Source organism: Ischnura elegans, chromosome 9 (genome assembly GCF_921293095.1).
Source record: "Ischnura elegans chromosome 9, ioIscEleg1.1, whole genome shotgun sequence".
In the NCBI taxonomy this organism is placed as follows: domain Eukaryota; kingdom Metazoa; phylum Arthropoda; class Insecta; order Odonata; family Coenagrionidae; genus Ischnura; species Ischnura elegans.
Window position 1 is genome coordinate 44,581,039 of NC_060254.1, and position 25,492 is coordinate 44,606,530.

At 39.2% G+C, this 25,492-nt stretch overlaps 1 protein-coding gene across 1 annotated transcript in view; it reads right to left on the bottom strand.

The window, feature by feature from the left end:
* Positions 1–5,946: 5,946 nt before the first annotated feature.
* The window catches only part of LOC124165515, a 45,355-nt gene continuing 25,809 nt past the window's right edge, over positions 5,947–25,492 (bottom strand). The window contains exons 5-8 of the mRNA XM_046542957.1: positions 18,373–18,859; positions 16,770–17,091; positions 15,054–15,395; positions 5,947–12,463 (exon numbers count right to left, since the gene is read on the bottom strand). Of these exons, the coding sequence (XP_046398913.1) occupies positions 11,968–12,463; positions 15,054–15,395; positions 16,770–17,091; positions 18,373–18,859 (1,647 nt within the window). The 3' untranslated portion in view covers positions 5,947–11,967. The remainder of the gene's footprint in view (positions 12,464–15,053; positions 15,396–16,769; positions 17,092–18,372; positions 18,860–25,492) is intronic.

The following is a 25,492-nucleotide window of genomic DNA, read 5'->3' on the forward strand; positions in this document are numbered from 1 at the left end:
GTACCTCACCTCAAAGTGTTTTGTTCTCCTACTCATCTGACCACAGTGGTGTAACTATGGGGGAGGGGGGTTAGGGGATGTATCCCGCCCCCAAAGCCTCATAGAAATCGAAAAATTATTTAAAAATCCTGTCTGGATTTGATACATAACAACTGTCTCTGCTTAAAGTTAAATTATAAGTGCAAAAGTGGTGTAAAATGCATTTTCTGGCATGTTATTTTTCAAAATTTCCTGAACTCCCCGTTTTCTGAGGGGTTAGCCCCCAACTATCCCCCTCATCCCCCAAAACCCCTTAAATCCCCCCAAAGGCCCCCTCATCCTCATCATCATCATCGTCACTGGTCAACAATCCTAGGATTGGTTTGACGCAGCTCTCCACTCAGTTCTCCTATCAGCTAATCTTTTCACACCTACGTATTTCTTCTCTTTCACATCTCTCTTTACTTGTTCCATATATTTTGTTCGAGGTCTTCCTTTTCCATTCTTGCCTTCCACTTGTCCTTCGACGATTGTCTTCATCAGGCCATCATGTCTCAAGATGTGGCCTATAAGGTTGTTCCGTCTTCTTATTAAGGTTTTCATGTGGCTTCTCTTCTCTCCTACCCTTCTTAGGACTTCCTCGTTATTAACTCGGTCGATCCATTTGATTTTCATCATTCTTCTGTAGCACCACATCCCCCACCCAAAACCCCCTCATCCCTCCAAAGCTTATCTCTAGTTACGCCTCTGTTTGACCAGATTGTATCATTTTTATTGTACTCTGATTGTCTATATTCAAATTTACAAATACTGATTTGCCTGTCAACTCCCCAATTAAAGCCTTAGCATTTTTTATTTCTTGACAGCGCTCAGATGCTGCAATAAAGTCTCCCTCAGTTGAGGATAGTGCCACAACGCTTTGTTTGTATGAGCACCACAGGATTGGCGCACCACCGAACAGAATTATATATCCTGTTGTACTTTTTCTTTCAGACAGATCTCCTGCAAAGTCGAATCACTATGTGCTTACAGCTTTATTTGCTCTCCCATTTCTGTTGAGCGGAAATGTATTCCCAACCCTTGTGTTCCTTGTAGATATCTCATCGTCCTCTTCAAATTCTCTATATCTTCTTTGACAGGTTTTCCCATGAATCTGCTCTCAAAATTAACCAAAATGCAGGGTCGGGTCTAGATTTACATGATGTATTGTATCATCTATAAATGGTATGGTATGGTATTTGGAGGAGGCGACCGACAGCTTAGGTCATTTGCCCCATGAGGAAAGGGTAGGTAAGGAAGGGTGGAGAGAAACCTGGCGTCGGCATTAGCCTGCTCTTAACGAAAGGCGCCTAGGGGACCTCGGCTTTACGTCCCATCCGACGGACGGAGTATTGCGCTTGAAATGTTCTCCACACAACACTCAAGCAGGGATCGGGCAGTCTCCGAAAATTCTCTGCCACCGCCGGGATTTGAACCCGATCCCACGGGATGGGAAGCAAACACTCTAGCCACCACACCAATCCATCTATAAATGATATGAAGTGTCTTTTACAATCGCGAGTCTCAGCCTCAAATGGATCGCAAACATCAGTATGAACTATCTGCAAAATTCTATTTGCTCTCATTCTTTCAGTTTTAAATGTAATCTGGTTTGTTTATTAGCATTCACGTAAACGGAACAAAAATTATTGCCATTTGAGCTTGCATTTTCTTTAGGTTCACCATATCATAGTCATGACATTTTTTTAAAGCTTTTAAAATGTAAATGACCCATTTTTTGTGCCATTCCATGTCTAAATTAACTGCCTGAGTTAACATGGCTTCCGTTTCGTTTAGATCAACTACAAACTATCCATTTGAACCTTTCTTTCCTTCTATTACTTTAACACTATCCTTTGAAACTATAACATTTCCATCATTTTCTATGATTTCAGAAACTGACATTAAATTATTAGATAATTCAGGTACACACAACACCTCTTTTAGTTTACATTTACTCATTTCTAAACTTCCTACTCCTGTCACTAACATACTCGCATCTTATTTGCTCTAAAAAGGGCATTTTCTTAGCCGGCTATTAGTGCCGTATGTTATGTCAGGAGGTGTCCTCGTAAATGGTATCATTAGAATTTGTTTACATTTTTTCCTCGCCTTCTGCTGTTTTCGTTGTTGTTGACTGACCATTGAACGGCTGATTTATCGTACCTCCCCCCAACGGCTGGCTAGTCGTAGTGCTCCCCCTCCGCTTATCTCCTTTTTGCTGAGCACCACGCCATCCGATGGCGAACAGAGCATTGGGAAGGAGGGTGAGTAGTTGTATACCAACAGCAACAGCTCAAGTTAAGTGGGGCAACTTACAGGGATACCTCCTCAAATATTATTCTCGCCGTGGAGATAAAACCTCAAATATTACCGAATTTTGCCATTGGGACGTCATATTTGCTCTGAAAAGGGCATTTTCGTAGCCGGCTATTAGTGTCGTATGCCATGTCAGGAGGTGTCTTTGTAAATGGTATCATTCGAATTTGTTTACATATTTTCCTCGCCTTCTGCTGTTTTCGTTGTTGTTGACTGACCATTGAACGGCTGATTTATTGTTACTCCTCCCAGCGGCTGGATAGTCGTAATGCACCCCCACCGCTTATCTCCTTTTCGCTGAGCACCACGCCAGTCGATGGCGAACAGAGCATTGGGAATGGGGGTGGGTAGTCGTATGCCAACAGCAGCAGTTCAAGTTAAGTGGGGCAACTTACAGGGATACCTCCTCAAATATTATTCTCGCCGTGTAGATAAAACCTCAAATATTACCGAATTTTGCCCTAGGGACGTCATATTTGCTCTGAAAAGGGCATTTTCGAAGCCGGGTATTAGTGCCGTATTTTATGTCAGGAGGTATCTTCGTAAATGGTATCATTAGACTTTGTTTACGTTTTTCCTCGCCTTCTGCTGTTTTCGTTGTTGTTGACAGACCGTTGAACGACTGATTTATCGTACCTCCCTCCAATGGCTGGCTAGTCGTAATGCTCCCCCTCCGCTTATCTCTTTTTCGCTGAGCACCACGCCAGCCAATGGCGAACAGAGCATTGGGACGGAGGATGAGTAGTCGTATACCAAAAGCAACAGTTCGAGTTAAGTGGGGCAACTTACAGAGATACCTCCTCAAATATTATTCTTGCTGTGGAGATACAACCTCAAATATTACCGAATTTTGCCCTAGGGACGTCATATTTGCTCCTAAAGGGTCATTTTCGAAGCCGGGTATTAGAGTCATATGTTATGCCTGGATGTTACTTTGTAAACTGTTTCATTATTAGAATTTGTTTACGTTTTTGAGTCGCCTTCTGCAGATTTCAGTCTTACCCAGTGAGAAATGGGTGGTGGAATCCACGTTGAGTGGTGGATATTTGGTGGTGGTGGATATTGAGTGGTTGGACCCACGTGGAATCCACGTTGATTTCAAGTGGATTTGTGGTGATTATCATAAAATGTTAAACAGAATTTCTAATTTGTGGAACTTAACTCTCTGGTGACATTGCGTCATTTATCATCCTGAAACCACGCTAGTTATGTGAAAATGTATCGCACATTCTATTTTTATATAATTCGTGGAAAGGCAGCCATGAGAGCACATGAAAAATCGTAGACACATATATAGAAGGTTTAGATATAGAGTGGTTGAGGTTTTAATGGTTTTAGGACAGCACCTACTGCTGTTTTAATTTTTCCACCAAATTTCCACGTGGGTTCCACGTTGATTCCACGACCAAAAACACGTGGTATCCACGTTAATTCTCCACGTGGGGTCCACGTGGATTCCACCACCCATTTCTCACTGGGTATTGACTATCTAGTTAACCGTTGTCATCTCTTAAGCTACCCCTCACGCTTTACTTTCCTTTGCTTGATACCGCACCAGCCAATGGTGAGCACAGTTTAATAAAATGTGGTGGGTAGTCGCTCGCCAACAACAAGAATTTAAGTGAAGCGGGGAAACATACAGGGATACCTTTTTACTTGTTTTTCTCGCCGTGGAGGTACAAGCCGCAAATCTCACCGATTCTCTAGCACCCCAAATATACCATAAAGAAGGCATCTCCGAAGCCGGCTCTGAGTGTTGTATGATATATAAGGAGATTTTCTCGTAAAAGGTGATATTGCCACTGCTGCATGGATTATTACAGCAGTATTTGATCCTTTCATTTCAAATATGACTATATGGTGTTGGTTTCAGAAAAAAATTCTGTTGCCACATTTTTATTTGCATTTTATGTAAAACTGGAGGTTTAATTTGAAGCTATTTTCACAGCAGTAAATCAATGAAGTGGCTACTTTTTAAAGTGTTTGTGAAGGGTTAAACATGTTTCCATTGCCACGCAATACTCTTACCTAGATGCTGATTTTAAGTTACTTAGATGCTCATTGTCTGCTCTCCTCTGCTTTCTGTGTTGATGTGCACACCTTTGAAATCGAGGAAAAAATCTACCTAATATGTTCAGGCTTTACTTTGTAAAGATAAAAGAATAAATTTTGAAAGGTTCACTAATATATTTAAATGGGACCAAAGGCCACTTATATAATTAAAAAACACCCGATGCTGGATAAATCAGCAAGCATAAGGTGCTTTTTTAAATTTATCTTTCAATATTTATTCTTTTCTTTTCCCAAAAAATATCAATTGCCAAAAAAGGATTTTCATCAAGAAAGACAATATCCTTCAGCTTCAGGAAAAACAGCTTCCTTACGGTCTTATTTACTGGGGCGAAGAACACTGTGCTGCAAGCCTTAAGGAAACCTACTTGGAGCGTTGCGATGAAGTCTTTCTGAGCTTCGGGGAGCTTGTGAGCTCTATGCAACTAGACTCCCAAATGACCAAATGTCGCATGTTGAAATGCCCACCATCTTTTGCTGATATTCAACGACATTTTGAGTGCCAGGAGCATGGGGTCCCTGCTCCACCATAAACGCCATTGCTAGGAAGCGATAGCATTGGCTGCTCAGCAATTGCCACCATATTCAAGTCACTACAACATGCTCTCTTTCGATTCCATTTTTTTTAAGCCTATAATTTTCAGCCTGTCACATTAACAATGAACATACCTTTACTCATTTTTGGGAACTGGTACGCACCAAATAACTGATTCTGAGGATTAATAGATGGCTTTATTTGGGCAAGGTTGAGACTAAAAAAAATCCATTCATGAGGAAGGGGATGAGGAAGTGCAAAATCCACCTCACCACTAGTTAAGGATCTACAAGTGAAACACAAGTGGGTATGGGGTGAGAAAGAGATGAAATTTGAGGGAAGCGTGAGTGAGGAAAATTTTAATTCAGTCAATTTCTCCGAAGAGAGAAGCCTACTTTCATTTCTAAATGGAAGCATGACAACGGATATTCCTAATGATGTTGGGTATCCACTAAGTCCAATGCTTTTGTCATTAAAAAATTTGTCAGTGTCATCCTCAGTTTTTAAATGCAACAAAAAGAAGTTTTGGCATGTGCAGCCGACTTTAATCCTATTGATGCCAAAAAAAGTTCAGTTCATCAGATAGTTTTTATGTCATTATGATTCACCAAGCTGATTGCTGACATGATATTTATTGGTGGCCTCCCCCACTCCACTGTGAGAGGGCCTCCTGTACCTCTAGCTTATTATGTGGTACCATTTAGATTCTGAAGATACCTAAATCTGGAAGAAATTGGAATACATGGTTATGTACTTATTTTTATAGCATGCATTTAAATATGCATTTGGATCCAAAAATATTTTAAGATCAGACACCTGAAATCAATGGTTTGATCCAGATCAGGATCTAAAAAAAATTCTGGACCCGTCCATCCTTACAAAGAACATATCACTCATAAATATTTTGTAGGTAGGTAACCTATGGTCAAATAATGGACCTTAGGGATTAGCCAAGGCACAAAAACGATAAAAAAATGACATTTATCTAAAATGAAACACTCATCATCTGTAATAATTAATATATTAATTTCATAATATTTTACAAGTGCTGTGGACAGACTAGTAACAGAAAATGGCAGTGTGTGATGTGGGTATTCACTTTGGCATATCAATGTTTTTGTACACTATGTCTTCTATTTCATTTTGATCTAAGTATCCTTAATACAGCCCGATGAGAGTCTTCATTTCCACAAGCATCCTCATTTTCAACCACACAAAATGCTCTCCTGAAATCTATGAACATTAAAACATAATGTCACTCACAGTTTTATATTTCCCATTTTACTTGAACCTATGAAAGAGGGCTTTCAATTATTGATAGTCCTCCGTTGAGCATTGAGATTTTCAACTTACACCGAACACAATCCTCTTGCGGGTCTTTATGAGAATTCCTCACCTTTTAGGAATGCAAATACTGAGGCTACCAAGGGTCTAATCAAAGTATAGTTATGCCATCATGGTTAAAATACGTAAAATGCCCAAATGAAATGGCATGAAGATAACCACAAAAGATTTCATTTTAAAAGTCCAGACATGTGTAAGTATTTGTCGTTAGTTCACTAAGAGCAGTTAGATTTGAGAAGATCCAAAGGTTCATAATAGGTACACAAATGAAATGTCTCCACTTGGAAATCATAGTATTTTCAGTCCTAAATTATTCGCAGACCTGAAGAAGATGTAAACAGTCTTCCTAGTTTATTCCATCACATTCCACGCATTCATGGAAACTAAATCAAAGTATCTCCTGCTGATTGCAACCACAAAGAATACTCTGATTGGCCCAAATTGATTTTGTTGTTGTAGGCCTATGTTGTAAAAGTTTCTTCCACTCACACATAGTTTTTCATACACATTCTGAAAAAACATGATAAACTAAAGCTCTTTGTCTTTGCAATCAGATATTGACATGCATCACTACAAACTAATGAGTGACAGCTTTGAAACTTGGCACCAGTTTGGGAAGAAACTGCGGCTATTTTGTGAACTTTCTTCATTTCACCAAAATAAAAAAAGTTTTTTTTTCCATTGCAAGCAGGATTACCACAATCCATCACAATTAGTGGTACTATATCACCAGCACTTCATTTTGTGTAAATTCTTGTAACAGCACAGAATGCACATAGGTATGTACAAATGCAACAGCATTCCTTTCAGTTTGAATGGTTGTTTTGGTAAAGTAAAGAAATGAGGAACAAAAATTAATGCACAATTAAGTCAATCATGATAATTCATCGCCAATTTTTTTCAAGGCAACATAATAGCTACATAATGGGCATGTTATCACATATGTGTATGAAACCTTGCCCCTGGACCCAAATATGGTCTCCAAGAGGATTAACAGATAGATTTAACAAAATAAGAAAAATCCATGTTTAGCATGATGAGGGGTATTTTTAAAAATATATTAAAATAGTAAAATTTAATGGGTACAAAGTTGGGTCTCATATTTAAAGCAATTGAATTATAGTGATTTTCAAGAACTTACTAAATATTTTAGATCCTGGCTAACTTCATTTACCTACCTAGAGACCCCATGATAGTCTGGTTACGCCAATGATCCAAGGATAAATACCTATGTAAAATGGTAATCCTGAATGCAATTCATCGTTACAAAAAACATCACAATATAAATAATACTGGAGATATTGGTCACGAAAGAAATATCTTTCTATTTCTCATTGACACCTCAGCAATCATAACTACAAAGCCTGCTAAATACGACAATTACCATGGATGAAATATCAACAGGGAATCAAATGCACATTAACAGTTCCTTTGAAAATTATACACATCAATAAATGCACCACAAAGATCATGTTACAATAATCATGATGAAACTTAAAAATGATTTTAAATTACTTCTGTAAAATAATGTGAAAACAATACCCGGCAAATTTCATAAAAACCATAAACAGGGATGTGGAAAAGTAGTTTTTAAACATGTTAGTAAGGGGGGTCATATTTTGTGTGGATGTAATGTCATTAAAATTTCGTTGAATTTTCATGAAATTTATCTATTGAAATTAAAGAAGAAATGTCTCTGGTTCATAAGAAACAAATATGTAACAAATGTTCCTCTAGAAGCTCATTAATTTTAGATTGGTCTCAACAGTTTATTCAAAAGGATAAAAATATTACTGACAGTAAATTGTTGGTAAGTATATTAATAAAAGGGCTGTTTCATTCGCTTTGGGTTCTTTACCAATATTTTTAACTTTTTTCATGTCATTCTTAATAAGTACAAACTAAACTATTTGGCACCATCAACAGTGGAACTGTAATTTTAAACATTAATTGAAACAATGATTCAGCCCATCAGTCATAGATACATAACCAGAATCAACATTTTCATTTAATATAGCTCTCCATAACTTTTGGTAAATATATAACATTCACTTTTCAAATCACACTTGTAATAACTTGGCTTAAATGAGAACTCAGGGCATTGGTATTTCATATATTCTTCTCAAAGTCATTAGTTGCACCCAAAAGATCAAAATTACCATGCAAACCAAAATTTTCATTCATTCAACCGCAACAGCTGGCACACAAATTTTGGATCTTCTAGGAAAATGTCAGGATGTAAAGAATTGTCATTAAATTGAGCAGGACTATAGTCAGTGAAAATCTGTATGAAGCATTTTAGCAACGCATTTGAGCTAAGTCTCCCACTCTTCTTTTGGATTTAAACGCTAAGATGTATTAAACATCAGGTAAGAAACATGATAGAAACTAAATTGATTTCCATCCCTAATTCGTTAGCTTATCTTTATCATGATTTTTTTTACCACGTATGAGAAATTTAAAAAATGCAGTGCGTTTGGTTAGTTCATGTGCAGAAAATATAATGACTTTGCTGTTGTCAATACCACCAATATCTCTGTAGTGTAATTAATTGTATTCATATTTTATTTAATACACTATCAACATACATATCCCTCTAAAGTCATTTAAAACTAACTGTGAATAATTTTCTCATATTAATTCTCAACTATAGTTTTATATAATCTCTTTCTACCAGCATAGTGTTTTTCGAAGACTCCTTTAACATTTCCAACTACAACCAGCTTAATTGGTAGAGAAATAAAAAAAGACGTCCTCATATTTTATCTGATTCTCTCATAAAAACATTTTTAAGCATTTCACAGAATTGAAATGCTAACTATTCCAGTTTGTCCCTCAACCACACTTGCTAATTTTGTTTCCTCGTAAGAAAACTTTCACTCCTTGCATACACAGGACAATTTATGAAATACACAAAACTAACTTTCAGTTCTGTCGAGTTAAGTTGCAGCTTTACAAACCACCAACAGGGAAACCATGTAGTAACACTCAAACACACACAATAAAAGGTAGATTATTGATTCTTTTAACCTCTTCATAGAATTGACACATCATCGGGGACAAAGTCACAATGAGCAACCGATCCATGGATCACAATTGAAGGTTTTGACCATGCTTTGTTAAAAATACATTTAGCACCTTTCATGAATAGGTATCAGTAATATTTTGATTATTCTTCTAAAATTGGCACCACAGCAGAAAGGAAAACATGGCTAAAACTTGAAATTTGGCAATATTTACCCTCTTCCTGAAATATAAAAATTGCTACTTAACGTAGCAATTTTTGTCCACCTTCCAGCAAAGGAAATGCATCATTTGATGGCAGCCATAGTTTTTGGAGCGAATTAATTCACTGTTGCACATGTAGGAATAATGAATTAGGAATAGATTTTATATCACCCAAAAAGCTCACTCCAAGAACAATTGATAATGGCAGCATAGATCCTAGCATCACTTAAACCATTCTTCATAGATTTTTTGCCCAGACTATGTCCATTGTGTCCCCATAAAGTGATGTAGACTCAAATTTTAGGAAATGATGATGTAGATGATATAAATGAGCCTTTGGCAAGAGGTTTAGTTGAAAACAATTCACCTGAAGAGAGTAGAAATTATATGTTAAAGATGTCAACTTCCATAATCTTGGTGTACTTGTGTGTGAGTGTGTTGTTAGGATAGGATTTTTGAGCAAACGATTTGGGATGTGTCAACATTCCTGCCATCCCATTTTCTTTATTTCATCGATAGATCTGGGAGGGAGTTGGGTGGAGAGAGTTATGGCTACATTCATAGTCATTGTCCAGTGGTTATACAGCCCCTAGGACATACCTTGCATAAAAAATGAATGTTATATTAATTCTGCAGCTCTTATGGGAGCAATTACATCCATGAAATTTGACAATCACTATGTGCTATATAATAACAAACTAAAATGTTTAGTCTTGTTCGACAAAGTTAAATAACTATTGAAGGTGGGTTATTTCGACCCAGAATTTTATTTAAAATAATGACCAATTCATTTTTGAATTAAAATCATAGGGTTGGAAATAAGTATGCACTTTTGAAATAAAGTGAGATTACTAAATATAGGTAAAAGTTTAAGTAAGTTTAAGTTTAAAAGTAGAAGTAAACAGAAACATTCATTTTGAATGCAAGAGGCCAACTTACTCATTTTTTTGGCTTATTATTTCGGCAATGACTTTGAAGGCAACCCTTAAGCCCATATCACGCTACACTTGACCAAACACAAGATGGAGGACACTGGCTATGGTGAGAGCTTTCCAGTACCATGAGGGATGTAATCAGCGAGTTGTCTTATGAGCATAACATGTTGCTATTGTTCTTACTGAGCAAGTTTGATCTGTGATTGATGCAGTGATAGTTTGCAGCTAGCTTCCAGCTGGAAGTTGAAGCCATCAAATATTCACATAAGTTTTCAACAACCACTGAGAAACATTCATTTTATTCTCTTCTTTAGACAAAAACATAGAATAATATTCCACTTTCTGGCCAGAAAAACCGAAAGCGATGCAAAACTCTCCAGCTGTTCCTGATAAAAATAAGCTCCTCCACATCATGGCCACGATGGCCAACATCCCAATGATGGAAATCTTAGCAACATTAGGAAAATGTGGTGGTAGGGCTACCCTTCCTGGGTTTTGAGGATGGGCACTACCTTGCACTCTTAGAGAATAATCAGAGGGTGAATGTTGTGTGAGCTTAGAAGTGCTCCATGACTTTGAAATGAGAGTTATACCACCCCTCCCTCACACTATATTGAGTGCAGGGCAAGGCTAATTGGAGGTCAACTAACCTTCATGGAGTTTAGCCTCCTCCTTTCCCATTTTACCTACCCACTGCAGAGGGAATCATTTTTATAAGAATGCTCCAATCACATTGCATTATGTCATTAAAACGGAGAGTAAGTTCAAATGCTTGGGTCTTGTGCTGGATCTAACATTGCGTGACATAGGCTTTGAGGTGGCCTCTCATGCACTTTCAAACATGACAAGCATGCTTAGCCAATATTTTTGTACAAATATTGAATCCAATCTCTGCATCAAAAATTAGAACATAGAATCTTTCAAAGTTTTGCCATTCCAGATTAGTGAAAGTACATAAAAATAAAAATAAGCTAATGAGCTTAGCTGAGAGCTAGTGAAATGAGTTTGAAATATCATATATTATCCATCAAAAATGAGTAACGTAATGGAAAAGGAACAAAGAAAATTCACCATCAGACCAGTACAAGAAGATAAGAGATATGTTGGTGAACTATTTTCCAGTTACACACCAATAGAGTGTATGATCTGGTGTGAAACCCCAGGTGAATTAGCCAATGCTGACCAGTGGGAAAGCATGAAACCTACCATCGCATATAAAGATATATTCATAGCAGAGACCAGATTCATTGTACAAGCCACTTGATGATCAACTGAATTTGAATCATGCAAGATTTGGCAAGCCCAAGTGACGTTGCTTGTCAAGTTTGGAGTAATATGCACGTCCACCTTTAAAGAGGAAGATTGATCGACACCCATCTCGTACGGAATAAAAAATCCCAAAGGTTGGCAAGCCCTATCCCTTCAACATGTATATATATACTTTGCGTATATATATGTTTTTCAGACGGTGGTCTCCCTGTCAACGTGGATGTACTCGACAGACTGGGAGGCGTGGCGTCAGGAGGGTGCTCCGATCAGGAGCTCTTCCGTGGGCGCCCTCCGCCTCCTCCCACCGCCCATACCCTTCTTCTCGAGGCCACCTCCCTTCCTCCTCCGACGCCGCCTCCACAGCAGCAAACACGGGAGGGCCGATGCGCAGGCCGTGCCGGCCGTCAGGATGACCGCTAGCAACAGAACGACGGCCAGAGCGGCCGGGGCCCCTATTGAAGCGGGCAGGGAGTGGGGCAGGAGTGAGAGCAGGGCCCCGAGGAAGGGGTGGTCTCTCTTGAGCTCCTGGAGGGCCCTGTCGGGGCACTCGGCCTCGTCCCGGGCACTAGGGCAATTGCGTACGCCGTCGCACCACAGCTCGGGGGCGATGCAGGCGTCCAGCTCGGGGCAGCGGTAGCGTCCGCAGCCGCCACCTTGAGCATCCACCCCTCCCTCCTGACGCTGGTATTGGCGGTGCTGCTGATGGAGGTTCTCGAAGCTGGTGTTGTGCGAGGGGTCATCATACCTATGGAAGGAAAAAGGGGCGCATAAGTTTAACTCTTTAGCCAGTCAATCTATTAGCAAGAGAGGTATGAGCAAAGAATGCCAATCTACAGGCCATATGTATTTACCTTCCTGTTGTATGGTACAGTCAACTCCCACTTTATGATGGTTTTAACAATGGTTTTGGCATAAAGTCTAAGCTGATTTTGAGCATACAAGTCAAAATTGTGACAATTTTACTAAAATTTTATATTGTATACAATTGTATTTTTTAATAATGAAAGTAAAAAGAATTTAATATGAATTGGCAGTGTCATGTAAATTGAATGGATTGGTGCTGATGCTCTTCAAAATGATTCCTAGTTTGTAAATAATTTTGATTTCTCATATGATTAAAGCTTTTGCTAGGGAAGATCTTGCAAAATACAGCTCACACTCTTTATTCATGATGTTCTCAAATCAGGTGAATCAAAAAGACAGGTTGATGCTTTATCTCTTTATTTTAAGAAGCCAATTGACATGGTACCTCACCAAAAACTTTTGTACAAATTACAGTCCCTTGGTCAAACAAAAAAATAGTAAACAGGATATGACTTTCTGAGTGATCTTCAGCAAGGAGTAGTTTTCGACAAAATTAACAACAAGGAAGTATTATCTGCCCTTTTTTCTTTGTATACATCAATGACCTCTGCAGTAGTAACCTCTGACCTCAGCAGGGATGCTGACTTACAAAAGTATTGGGGGGGCCCAAACCGGGGATCTTGCCACAGGAAAGTTTATAAGTAATGAGTTTTAAGTTTTTTAAGCATTTTAGAAGAGTCATATGATCAAAATTAGAACCCTGATAACTCGAATCTCGATATCTAGACACTCCGGGGAAAATCAACAGGCCTGACACATTTTTTCCTCACAAGCATAACAAATTTTTGAGGGGGCTCGGGCCCCCTCAAGCCCCATGGAGTCGGCGCCGCTGGACCTCGGCAGATTATATTTTACTATGTATTTGCTAAAGTTGGTGTCATCTTTTGCAAAATTAGAAAACATTCTTGACTTTATCATTTTTTTGAATTGAAATTGAAATTTTTATCATCAGATCTAAGCATCATTCATATGCTGAGCCAAGAATGGGGTCTAAAATTTAACTTGAGCAAATTACACAAATTTTACGGGGATTAGGCTGGGAGCTGCTAGAAACTCAGAGACTACATGCTAGGTTTCGATTGCTTGAACAATTAAGAGTATTTTATTAAGAGTTTTTTATACTTTGATATAATCTTAAGATTTTATACATCTTGATAACTGCCCTAACATTTACATATGTTATGTGCAATAAATAATAATCATGAGATGCATTGTAGTTCAAGAGGTAGCACACCTGGTGCAAATTTTGGTGATCCACATTCAAATCCCAGTCACGGCAAAAAGTCATTCCTCCATGGAATTTTCCCACTTGAAGCATACCTGGTAACTTGGTAAAAATATGCCTCTGGCTAGTCCATGATTGTTACTTTAATAATTCCTTAATTAATAGTTAAGCAAGCTAAACGATCATGTGCTTGTAACTTATGATGATACTGTGTCAAAACCATAAAATATAAATTAATGAGTAAATAATAAACCAATGATGAAGTATGATCCGGTTGTTTCCCAGTGAATGATGTCTTGTAGTTGAACTTGGGCTGCACACTGGTTGAAAGTCTCCAGTGATGCCAATGGTCGAAAACTGAGTCGGATTTTCATCTTCAGCTGGGGAGTGATGTGATGTGAACGCAAAAGGAATTTCAGGCTTGGTTAATTGAAAAAATCCACTGTGGCCGAGCACAGCATAACAAACAATTAAACCATTCCTTGGGACAAGGCTAGAATTTTGTGCCACAATAACTATTACTGGGAAAGACTCACAAAGGAAGCCATCAATATCAGGCCGGAAAAGAAAAAAATCAACCTAGATAACAACTATGACTAACTACTGCCTGAAGGCTAATTTTGAGGTTGATCAATGAGGGAAGAGAAAAGAAAAAGGTAGGAAAATCGGACCAATAATTAGCCACCTGACATTCACCCTCGGTGTATATATTCTGGCCACATTTCTATTCACGTCACTTGCTCTAAAGAAGAAAACTGACTCAAAGGTTTTCGAAACGTTGGCATCAATGGAGGCTTTCACCCAGTGGACAGCCTGAGTTCAACTACAAAACATATATTTTAGTAAGTAAATCATGCGGTATTTTACAATGTCCTTACTTTTCAATCATTAACCTTTCTAATGCTATCCTTCTTTCCGGGGTACAGTCGAAAAATGCAGAGGGTATTTTAATTAAATGTAGCAAATAGGAAAAATAAACATTTCATAGTTAATTTTTTAGATATCTTTAAGCGGTTTTTTTAATTAATGAGATTAAATTGGACAAAAATCACAACATATTTATACGTTTACTGATATAAAAGTTTTTTTATATCAATGTCCTCAAATTTAACAACAATAACGTAAAAGCTGGTATATCGGCGTGCCTCACTTTTCAGCCGAGCGGCAAAAGCCGATATATTGGCGCACCGCACTAAAAGGGTTAATCATTCAAGGATTTCCGTTGCGTGAATGAGGAGCGACTCACCTGAGTAGCAGGAGTGGTGAGGATCTGGGCCTGGATATCTGGAGGTAGCTGAAGGCATGTCGGGATGTCTCCTTGATGACGGGGCGCAGGAGCAGCGTGGGAGGTGGGGGAGGAGGAGGAGGGTCGAGCAGATAGTGGCGACGCATGAGCACCAGCTTGAGGAAGCGGGCTGAGGCGGGGGGGTAGGGGGTGGTGTAGGGCATTGTGGTGGTTGTCGTGGGCATCAGGGTGCTGGGAGTGAGCAGTGGGTGCGACGGCGTCGTCAGGAACCAGTCCTCGCTGAAGATGTGAATGGCAGCATGGCGCGTGTTTGGGGCCGTTGGGCAGATGACACGAAGTAACCTAAAAAGAAAACGTGGAGATTTTAGTATTAAAAGAATTATTGATAGTGTTAGTTACTACTATCGGCTCAAAAAAAGGTGGAATGCTGATCTATAAGCATCTATATAAAATCTTACCGAAGCTCCGAAGGGTTGTGTCATATATCATTTTACTCATTTTGTATTTGACTACAGCTATACATCATTAAACATTGTTTAAACGTAAACGTTTAGCTTCTACAGTCGAAAAAGTGAAGGAAACTATAGGGAGAAATAGAAGGCTTCAGAATACCAATCTAAGGCCCCTTGCACACACACCGATTTTGGACGGCCGGTAAAATATTGGCTGTCCACATTGCATTAGTGAACAATGGGAGGGCATGAGAGCTTGTGCACACACCGATCACGTGCCAGCACCGGCAAAATGTCAGTTAGTTGCTGGCCATTGTCACTGTGGATCACCGGCACTGGCTCAAAAACATAGTAACTTATCGCTTGACCCATAAAAATCCAGCATGTGTGCAAGCATTGCTTTGCTGGTAAAATATTAGCTGATATTTTACCGGCCATCCTAAATTGGTATGGGTGCAAGGGGCCTAAGGAATATAGTAAAATTTTTACATGAAAATTAACTTCAATGTATCATGTAATTATAATGATTTAGACTTTTTTCTTTTTATTCAAAGTTTATGTTCAGCTTCAGGTTTACAAAAAACTAATGGAGGAATAGTGTAATGGACTTCTAATGCTAATACTAGTAGCTGTAAAATTTTATCAGGTAATTTATTTTGAATTAGGAAGTTATCAGAAACTCATGTAGATTCTCATTTTGGTTGCATTTTGCTGTCTTTGTTTTCATCTCCTTTTTTATCCATATTTCTATTACAAATTTTTGATATATTTTTCTCGTTTTGTATACGTGTTTGATACAATATTTGGTGAGAAGGCTGCTTGGGGCATTGCATACCTGCCAGGGACTTTCCTAAGCGGGAGTTGCGTAGGCCTTCCGCCAAAAAAAAATGAAGATAAATGGTACAAAATGGTGATTTTTACGGCTTTCTGGGGGATATTTTATTAATCCTCACACTTTCTATAAGTAATATTAATCCAATTAAGTAAAATAGATTTAACTTAAAAATATAATTGAGCTCTGGGGGGGGGGTTTATCCCCCAAAACCCCCCTCTCGCTGCGCCACTGGAGCTAACTGCATGTGCGATGATGCCTCAGCAAGTCTTGCTTGAGCCGTAATGTGCAACGATCAGTCTGTGTGGTAATGCTTTGTTTTGGAAGATTAAACAACTTAAACCGAGATTCCCAGCTTTTACCTTGCAGCTCTCAACCCAACCCATATACTGAATTGCAATACATGAATAGTAAGGTAAGGAGAAGGTTCACCTTGGGGGCTGTCCTGTGTAGACCAGCAGCCGGTTTTTGGTTGGACACCTGCCGATGTTGGAGGAGGCAGTGGATGCCGTTGTTCCTCCAGGTTGGGGCTGCGATGCGGTGGTCATTGCTGGAGGAGGTGGAGGCCTCAGCGGCATGAATGTGCCCCACGTCATCATAAAGAGGCTCCTCTGGGACTGAGCCTCCAGCAACCATGGGAACGAGTCACACGGCTCATTTTTCTTCCTCCGTGGGGGCAAGTCGATTTCTCCCCCAGAACCTTTGAGACGGTGCTTGTCTGGACAAGCGTTAGATGAGGAAGACCCACCACCACCTTAAATACATAATACATAAATATGTTTAGAGATGAATTTTTATTACAAGTTTTAATGTTGAGCTCAAAATATTATGCCCAGAATATCAGAATTTAATATCAAAATATCAATGTCAAATAACATCTCAAAATGCTTGATGAAGATAATGTTCCAATTTTTTTAGCTTATGAATGATTTCCTTCCATAATTCTATCCATTCAGACCATTCAAACTGAAATCAGTCTGATTGGCTTAGCTCAGCATGATCCGAATGGAGAAGATCGATGTGTGTGCTTCCTGATCTTTTGGTTCCCAGTACAAACAAAAGCTAATTGATATCACTTGCAACATTCACCTGAGGTTCTTGTTGAAAGTTTTGAGGGTTTTTATTCAATCTTGGCAAAGAAGTAATCTAAGAGAAATTAAATTGAAGGGAACTGTATTGAATACATCTGAGGGAAGAATACAGATCAAAATATTTAATGGAAGGGAAAGAAGAGGAGGAATAAGGAGCAATCATGGAAAACAATTTTGGAAAATGTCCGCAAAATTTCAGTCCCTGTTGGTAAACTTGGTGATCTGAATTGGCTCCCATACACCTTCAGACTGATCTCATTTCATTGGTAAATGCAGGGATTGATAAGTAGTTAGGAGAAGTAAAATTTCCAGATTTATGTAACCCACGATGCGTAAATTTAATGGTAATATAGCCCTATTCACATCTAGGTAAGGAGACCCTACTCCTTTAACTGGCTCGGGGAAGAGCACAGGAGTTATAATACCGTTATATTCACGTAAGGGTTGCGGGTTGCATGTTTATAGGATATAATTTCTTTTGATAATATTTACCTCAAAAACTAAGGTCGAATGGACAATAGTGTACAAACACATTTTACTATTGTATACGATCATGCAAAGTTTGAATTCGATCTGTGGGGCACTTGGATACCTTCTTTTATGAGATACAAGTAATAACAGTTTGGGATGGCACCACAGTGTAGGCGTTTAAAATCATGTTTAAGTAGGAAATATATTTACTGTTCATCAGTTGATGAGGTTGATCAGAAAATTTTTGTATTTATTCATTAATTAGAATTTAAAAAAGTTGATTTAAATGAATAAATAAAATAATACCGTTAAGACTCATCATGGAGGAAAATTTGTTGACTAGAGACTGAAAGATTCTCAATTAAAGGATTTCAACAGAAAACATTGTTGCAAACACATACTTTATCTCAATTCATATTAATAAGTGTCATAAGTTGAGTTGTGAAGTTCAAATAAAAAACTCAATGATAAACCTTTGGATGGCACGGTGTTGTACGAAGCATGGAAGGAGAAGTGGTTGAAGTCCTCCCACTGCGCCATCTTCGACACGAGGAAGTGCAGCTCGAGCACGTGGGTGGTGGACGTGATGGTTATGGGCCCGATGGAGTAGTCCTTCTCCTCCGGCTGGGGATCATCCTTGCGACCTCCCTTGGACTCTGGCGAGGATGGCGTGGTGATGGGCGTGGAGGGCGTGGTGGGAGTGGCGGGCGTCGAGGCGGTGGAGGAGGCAGGGGCGTAGTCTGATCCGGGCGTGGAGAGGTTGGAGCAGAAGCAGGCGAAGGGCAGCCGGGTGTCGTCCCACGGCACCTCCCACACCCTCAGCTCCGTGAGTCGGGGCGCGGGAGGCTGGAACTGGGCGAGCGGGTGCACGGGAGGTGGGGGAGCGTAGAGGCACGAGGGAAGGCCGGTGTGAGGGTCCGAGCCCGTGATGCAAGGTGCCGTGGGGATCGAAGGCCCGTCCTGCGAGGGAGGAAGACGATCATTATAAGGTGGGTAAACATTATCTGAAACATTCGGATGAGAAAGTAAAAGAAAGGCGCTATTTAATAATAATAATTATTTATTACTCCTACATTTAGTTTTTACATCTTTATGCAAGAAAAACAAGAGAAGGAGCTTTAGGTGGTCTCCGAGGTCATAGGACCAGAATTGAGCCACCATCAAATAACAAAATGTATGCCAATAAACATAAAATGCAGTAAATGATACATGAGTGTTTTAGATAAATAACATCAAAATAAATTTTCAACTATTTTTTGAGAGAAGAGTCAGTCTTTAGCAAGTCTTAGCATTACATTTGAGGTTTTATTTTTTTAAATTCCAGCGGGCAGTAAATTAAATATCTTTGGCCCCATATAAAGAAAACAGCGTTTATATAAAGTTAACTTGGGTCTGTTTGCTACTATAAATGACTCAGTCCTTAAATTATATTTATTACATTATATTTCACACTCGTCCGACCGCACCTTGAATATGCAGGGATCCGGTGCAGAAAGACTTAATCCGCCAACTGAACGAAATACAAAGGAAGGCTGCGCGGTTCGTCAAAAACCGCTACGGGCGTACAGACAGCGTTACCCAGATACCCGTAGAGACTCGGAGGCTGCGCGCCAGGCTTAGATTGCTTGAACAATTGAGAATGGATATCTTTAAGAGCGACACGGAGAACATAATATTAGAACCCCACTATATTTCCAGGTCCGACAGATGCGATAAATTAAGAGAGATGTTTCGCCGAACGGATTGATATGGGAATTCGTTTTTCCCCCGAACCATGGAGGATTTTAATAAAAGCTAGTCGTAATTTCCTTGGAGCACTTCCTTTTATTTGTAAACGGCTGGTGTCCTAACACCTCCTGCCTCACGCCTTTTGGGCAGCTTTCGGGGTATTACGTAGATGTAGATATCTATTTATATCAAATTCTCAAGTGAGTCTGTCTGCGTCGAACGTAAAATTCGCGGCGACCCCTGCCCCGCACCCGCGATGGCGATTGTCAAGAGCGGCAGGAAGCGAATTCGTGGATTGTGGAGTCGAAGTGGTCCGCTCGCATTGAATGCAAAAAAAATATGCCGTCCGCTGACCGAAGATGGAGCGACGCTTGGGCGACGGTCGTTCACCACATCACAGCGGCAGGAAGCAGGGATGGCAAGTGAAACGAAACGAAAGTCAAAACCAGTAAAATTTCAACAGCTTCGTTCCCGGGAGCGGAATGTAGAAACGAAACGGATTTAAATCTGGGGAGCTAAAATCAGGGTCACGAAATCGGAATCAAAACTACTTCGGGTCGAAACTAAATTAAAACTCTGAAACAAAACGAAACGCTGATGTTTCGCACCAGAGGGACCACGTGCTTTACTTTCAGACAGTTTCGCTTCGACCCACACACCGAATACGAAGTATGGCTGAATGAAGTAGATGTTCGGCCTACCGCGATTAGATAGACCGGTGAGCACAAACTGGTATTCGATTTTTAAGCTCAATGTTTTAACCTCTCTACACGTATGTAAAAATGGGTAGAAACTATTCCCTTTTTTACCCCTCCACTAAACTTCTGGGATCGAAACTTAACTATAAGCAGCGGAGTTTCTATTAATTAAGTTTCGTTCCCGGGACTAAAGTTTCGTCCCCGGGACTAAAGTTTCGTCCCGGGTCGAAACTTAACTCCTTGGTGACTTTAATTTCGTGCGGGAACGAAAACTAAACTTAGGCCTTGTATTTTTGTATCGCTCCAGGTCGAAACGAAACATTTTCGTTTCGTTTCACTTGCCATCCGTGGCTGAAAGGTTATTCATGGCTGGAGTCGAAGCGGTCCGGTGGCATTGATTTCGAACAAAAAAATCTCGCTCGCAAGTGCACGTCGTGAGACTTGTGAATCTGCGATCGTATGACACGGTGCATGCTTTCGAAAATACAACGCGTAATTTGCGTTTTACGGGGAATCTCTGCTAGCAGATTTTATCGTTTTCAAAAGTATGTAGACACCCACGAGCCCCACTTAACTGATGTGGTAGGGTCGGTAAAAACTTGGAAGGTTGGCACTTGAGGTAGCCTGCATCCCTCACCAGTACGCCAGCAATAGCCGACGAGGACGGACGCGGGGGCGACCGGGCTAGCGAGACAGGAGTCAAACTACAGGCTCAAATGCCCTAGCGAATAGAATGCTCTGAGGAAACTCACGTCCACGCACAGGTGGGGCCGAGGGAGTGCTTTCTCGCGAGCTCCGTGGCGAGGATTTCCTCTATTCAGATTCATATTTGGACTCACCGTGAACACGGAATGTGTATGTGGCCCCGTAGCTGAGTAGGATTAATTCACGCGTATTTGATGCACTGAAGTTAGGGGGGGTATTCGAAACTGAGCCAATTGTATTTAATTTTGAAAGGTCAATTGATAACATCAACATAATAGATATAGTTTACTCGATAAAAAAATTAACACCGAATTTTTTCAGCGACTAATTTTTTAACATAAATGACTCAATCTGCCTTAACACATTTATTTCAAAGCAAGTTTATTCAAAGGGTGTAAATAAGCAGGGAAACTGGCATAGGCTGTACTTTATCCTTGCTGCTGTCAAATTTCCGTTGAAGAAATGGATGATATCCATTCGGTCATAGATTTATAATTATTTATTGTTGTCTGATCGGTGCGGTCTGGTCAGGTTGGTTGGTCGGCTATCTCCTAGGTCCCCGAGGTTATAGGGCCCCCACAACGCTCGCGTCTATCTCGAAGTGTATATGAAAGGTGTAATAAAGAAACTCAGATTACTTGAACCAAATTATTTTTAACAATTATACAATTCTAAGCTCTGATTATTTGATTTATTTACAGCTAAATAAGCATACAAAGTTTGTAAAAAAATTAATGAAATAAAGGTTTTAGAAGATAAAAGAGAACCTAATGCTTTTTGAAAGGATTATACGAAAGTTATTTTGGAGGGCTTTTAGATTTCAGTGCGGCTTTAAGGTACAAATATATACTAAAGAACCATCACACCTATCTAAATTTTTAAGCCATGTAATTTTCATTTTTCTTAGTACTTTTATTTACGAAATTTCTACCATTAAATAACTTTAATCTACATTTTAAGAGCCAGAATAGCGTCAAAATCCATTTCTGGGCATGAAATTTCCCAAGGCCCCAGCCGAGGTCACACAATCACCCCAGGCCGCTCCTTCGTCCGTTTTTAAGGGTAAAAGATTTCATGTACCAATTTACTTCCACTTAATCCTTGGAGATATTTGTATTTCGCACTCCTATTGGAAGCAAAGAGTTGGTGTTTTTACTTACATAACTTCCTACACTGGTGAACAAATATTTTGTCCTGGAGACGTCGTTGGATGATGTTAGACGTATTTTTTGCTCATTCGGAATCTGGGCTAAGATTATTTCCATCACGTCTGGTTTCATTGGGACAGCTGAATGTATGTTTTTTTCTTTTACATAAGTAGTAATTTATTTCATTAATATATTATAATAGCATGAACAGGTAAAAATAATAATTTCCTCTCATAACATGTTGTCCTACGATGGCATGCCTTCCTATCCCAACAAAATATATAATTAAACCTGCAGTAACCTATCATTTTTTCGATGCAATGCATAATCAGCTTCTACTCCATATAAGTATGTGACTGTAGGCGCGTAAAGACGTGTGTTTTTCATCTGCAGGTGGTTTGAGAATTTTGTTGCTCGCAGGAAATGTCAGCTTATTACATTGTAATCGTTGTGAATCGTCTTAGCTTTCATCGTGGGGTAAATCCATTTCAAATCACCGAGGTAATGTTGCTCAGTATTTTTAAATATCCTGAATTTTTTATCATTGGTTTCCTTCAAGTAGACAATCACAAAACACCATTTGAAAACAATTTACAAGACATACTTTTTTTGGCAGACATTTTTAAAAGGGCGAATGGGCCTAAACAGAGCGTGAACTACCACGATGACTTTTGTTACGTGTGCGATGAAATTACTTACAAGGCTAAGAGGAGGAATATTACCTTTTTGAGACAGTGTTTTAGACTTTATTTTGACTGCCCGTTGGGTGACCTGGATACAATATTGGAGTCTTCTGTGATATGTAGCAGGTGTGAAAGGCTTCTCACTGGTTGGACTGATGGAATACGTCATATGAATTGTTCCGTCCTCATGATTCGGCGGGAAGCTAAGGATCATATTTCTGACTACTATTTTTATGAAACAGAAATTAAAGGAATAACACCGAAGTCAAAACACAGTAAAAGATCCAAAAAACCTATATTCAGCCCCACACTTGAAAATATTACCAGTGGTGGAACCACACAAAACTAAAATTAGCGAATATTCACAAAGTATGTGAGAATGATGGATTCGAAAATTCGAAAGACCCAATTTTCGGACCAAACATACCTGATAGACCTCATTTTATGACGCAGGAGGATTTAAGTGATCTATTGCGCAATTTAAATTTGTCTAAAAAGCAGAGTGAAGTCTTAGAATCACAGTTGAAGGGTTGGATTTTGCTAAATCGAAATACAAAAAATTCACAACTATGCATTCTCATGAAAACAATCTTAATTTTTGCAATGATGTTCTCTCTGTTATGGATACTCTTAGTTTTGAATACAACACAGATAAATAGGTTCATTGATTCCTTTAACGTCAGTTTAAAGGCTATTTTCTAACATAATGGAATTGAACTCCCCTCGAAAGTATTAGCTCATAGAACTGACATGAAAGACTCTTACCAGAATATGCAGTAAACTTTTCACTCCCGTAAAGTTATCACCGTGGCTAGTCCCGGTATACTTAAAAAAAACTTTTCTCTACGCAAAATTTGTGGAAAATTAAAAGTAGCTGCATTTTTACTAGGCATACAGTTGGACAACACGAAATATTACTGCTTCTTCTGCGATTGGGATAGCAGAGACAGAAAAATCATTACTTGAGAAAAGATTGGGTATAGCGTAAGCACTCGTTCCTGTATTCTAAAATGTCCCTTTCAACTTTTTTACGATCCTAAAAATATTATTTTGCCACCTCTAAGTATTAAATTAGGGGTTTTTAAAAATTGTGCAAAAATGGTGTAGGTTTTACTTATTTGAAACAAATGTACTAAATCTCAGTGAAAACAGATAATAGAAGGATTTTTTATTGGACCACAGATTTTTTTAGGAAGCGCTGAAGAATTCGGAATTTTGACATCAAGAGTTCAACAAAAAAAGCGCGTGGAAGGCATTCAAAAATGCATTTGAAGGTTTTCTAGGAAAGAGAATGGCTAAATATCATCACGATCTGGTGGTTAATGTAATTAAATTGCACAAAAAATGGATGCTCTACGTATTCAAAACAAATCACTTCATCGGCTCACACATGGACTTTTTTCCTACAAACCTTGGCGCCGCTAGTGATCAACACGATTGGTGTTTCCACCAGAATATTTTACTAATGCACGAACGGCACCAAGAAAAGTTCAGCAACATTTTATCAGATTAGTGGTGGACAGGGGCGCCGACTTATAAAAAATATTGGGGGGGCCCATATCGGAGGTCTTGCCCCGGGAAGAGGTTAAATTCAAAGTGTGTCGCAGCACCGAAACACTACCATGATTCACACCACTTGATCTAGTTAACCCGCTTAACCTTATAATTATTTGTTTTAACACACATTGTTGAATTTATTTTAAAAGGTAACTATCGTCAAACATGGGAAATAAAAATAACAAATATATTTATGTGATTTCACAAAGCATAATATAACTTAATTATTTTCTTGAATTATTGAGGGGGCTCCGCCCCCCCAAACGAATCTTTGAGGGGGCTTGGGCCCCCTCAGGCCCCATGGAGTCGGCGCCACTGGTGGTGGACACTGAAAAGGGATTCGTCAGAAGCTAAATATGCGAGAAAATTCCGAGTAAGTACAATTTTTTCCCATTATTTTAACTAGCAATTTATTTAGCTAAACTCCCCTGAATCCGATTGTCCTAAAAAAAACTAAACGTGATAGAAAACATCTGGGCCCAGATTCGGAATCAGCCCGAAAAATACCAGAGGATCGCTCAAAAATATGGCAACAACAGAAATAAATATTTTTTGGTTGATCAGTGTTATCGATTGAGTTGCAAACATCATGCTCGAGGATATCATTCTGATTTCAACGAGTGTATCTGGATATTTATTGAGTATTGTCCATAATATGAGTAGAGATATTTATCAATGGAAATTTTGACAGTAGCAAGGACAAATTACAACCTCTGCCACTTCCCCTGCTTATTTACACCCTTTGAATAAACTTGCTTTGAAATAAATGTGTTAAGGCAGATTGAGTCATTTATGTTAAAAAATTAGTCGCTGAAAAAATTCGGTGTTAATTTTTTTATCGAGTAAACTATATCTATTATGTTGATGTTATCAATTGACCTTTCAAAAAAAATACAATTGGCTCAGTTTCGAATACCCCCCCTAACTTCAGTGCATCAAATACGCGTGAATTAATCCTACTCAGCTACGGGGCCACATACACATTCCGTGTTCACGGTGAGTCCAAATATGAATCTGAATAGAGGAAATCCTCGCCACGGAGCTCGCGAGAAAGCACTCCCTCGGCCCCACCTG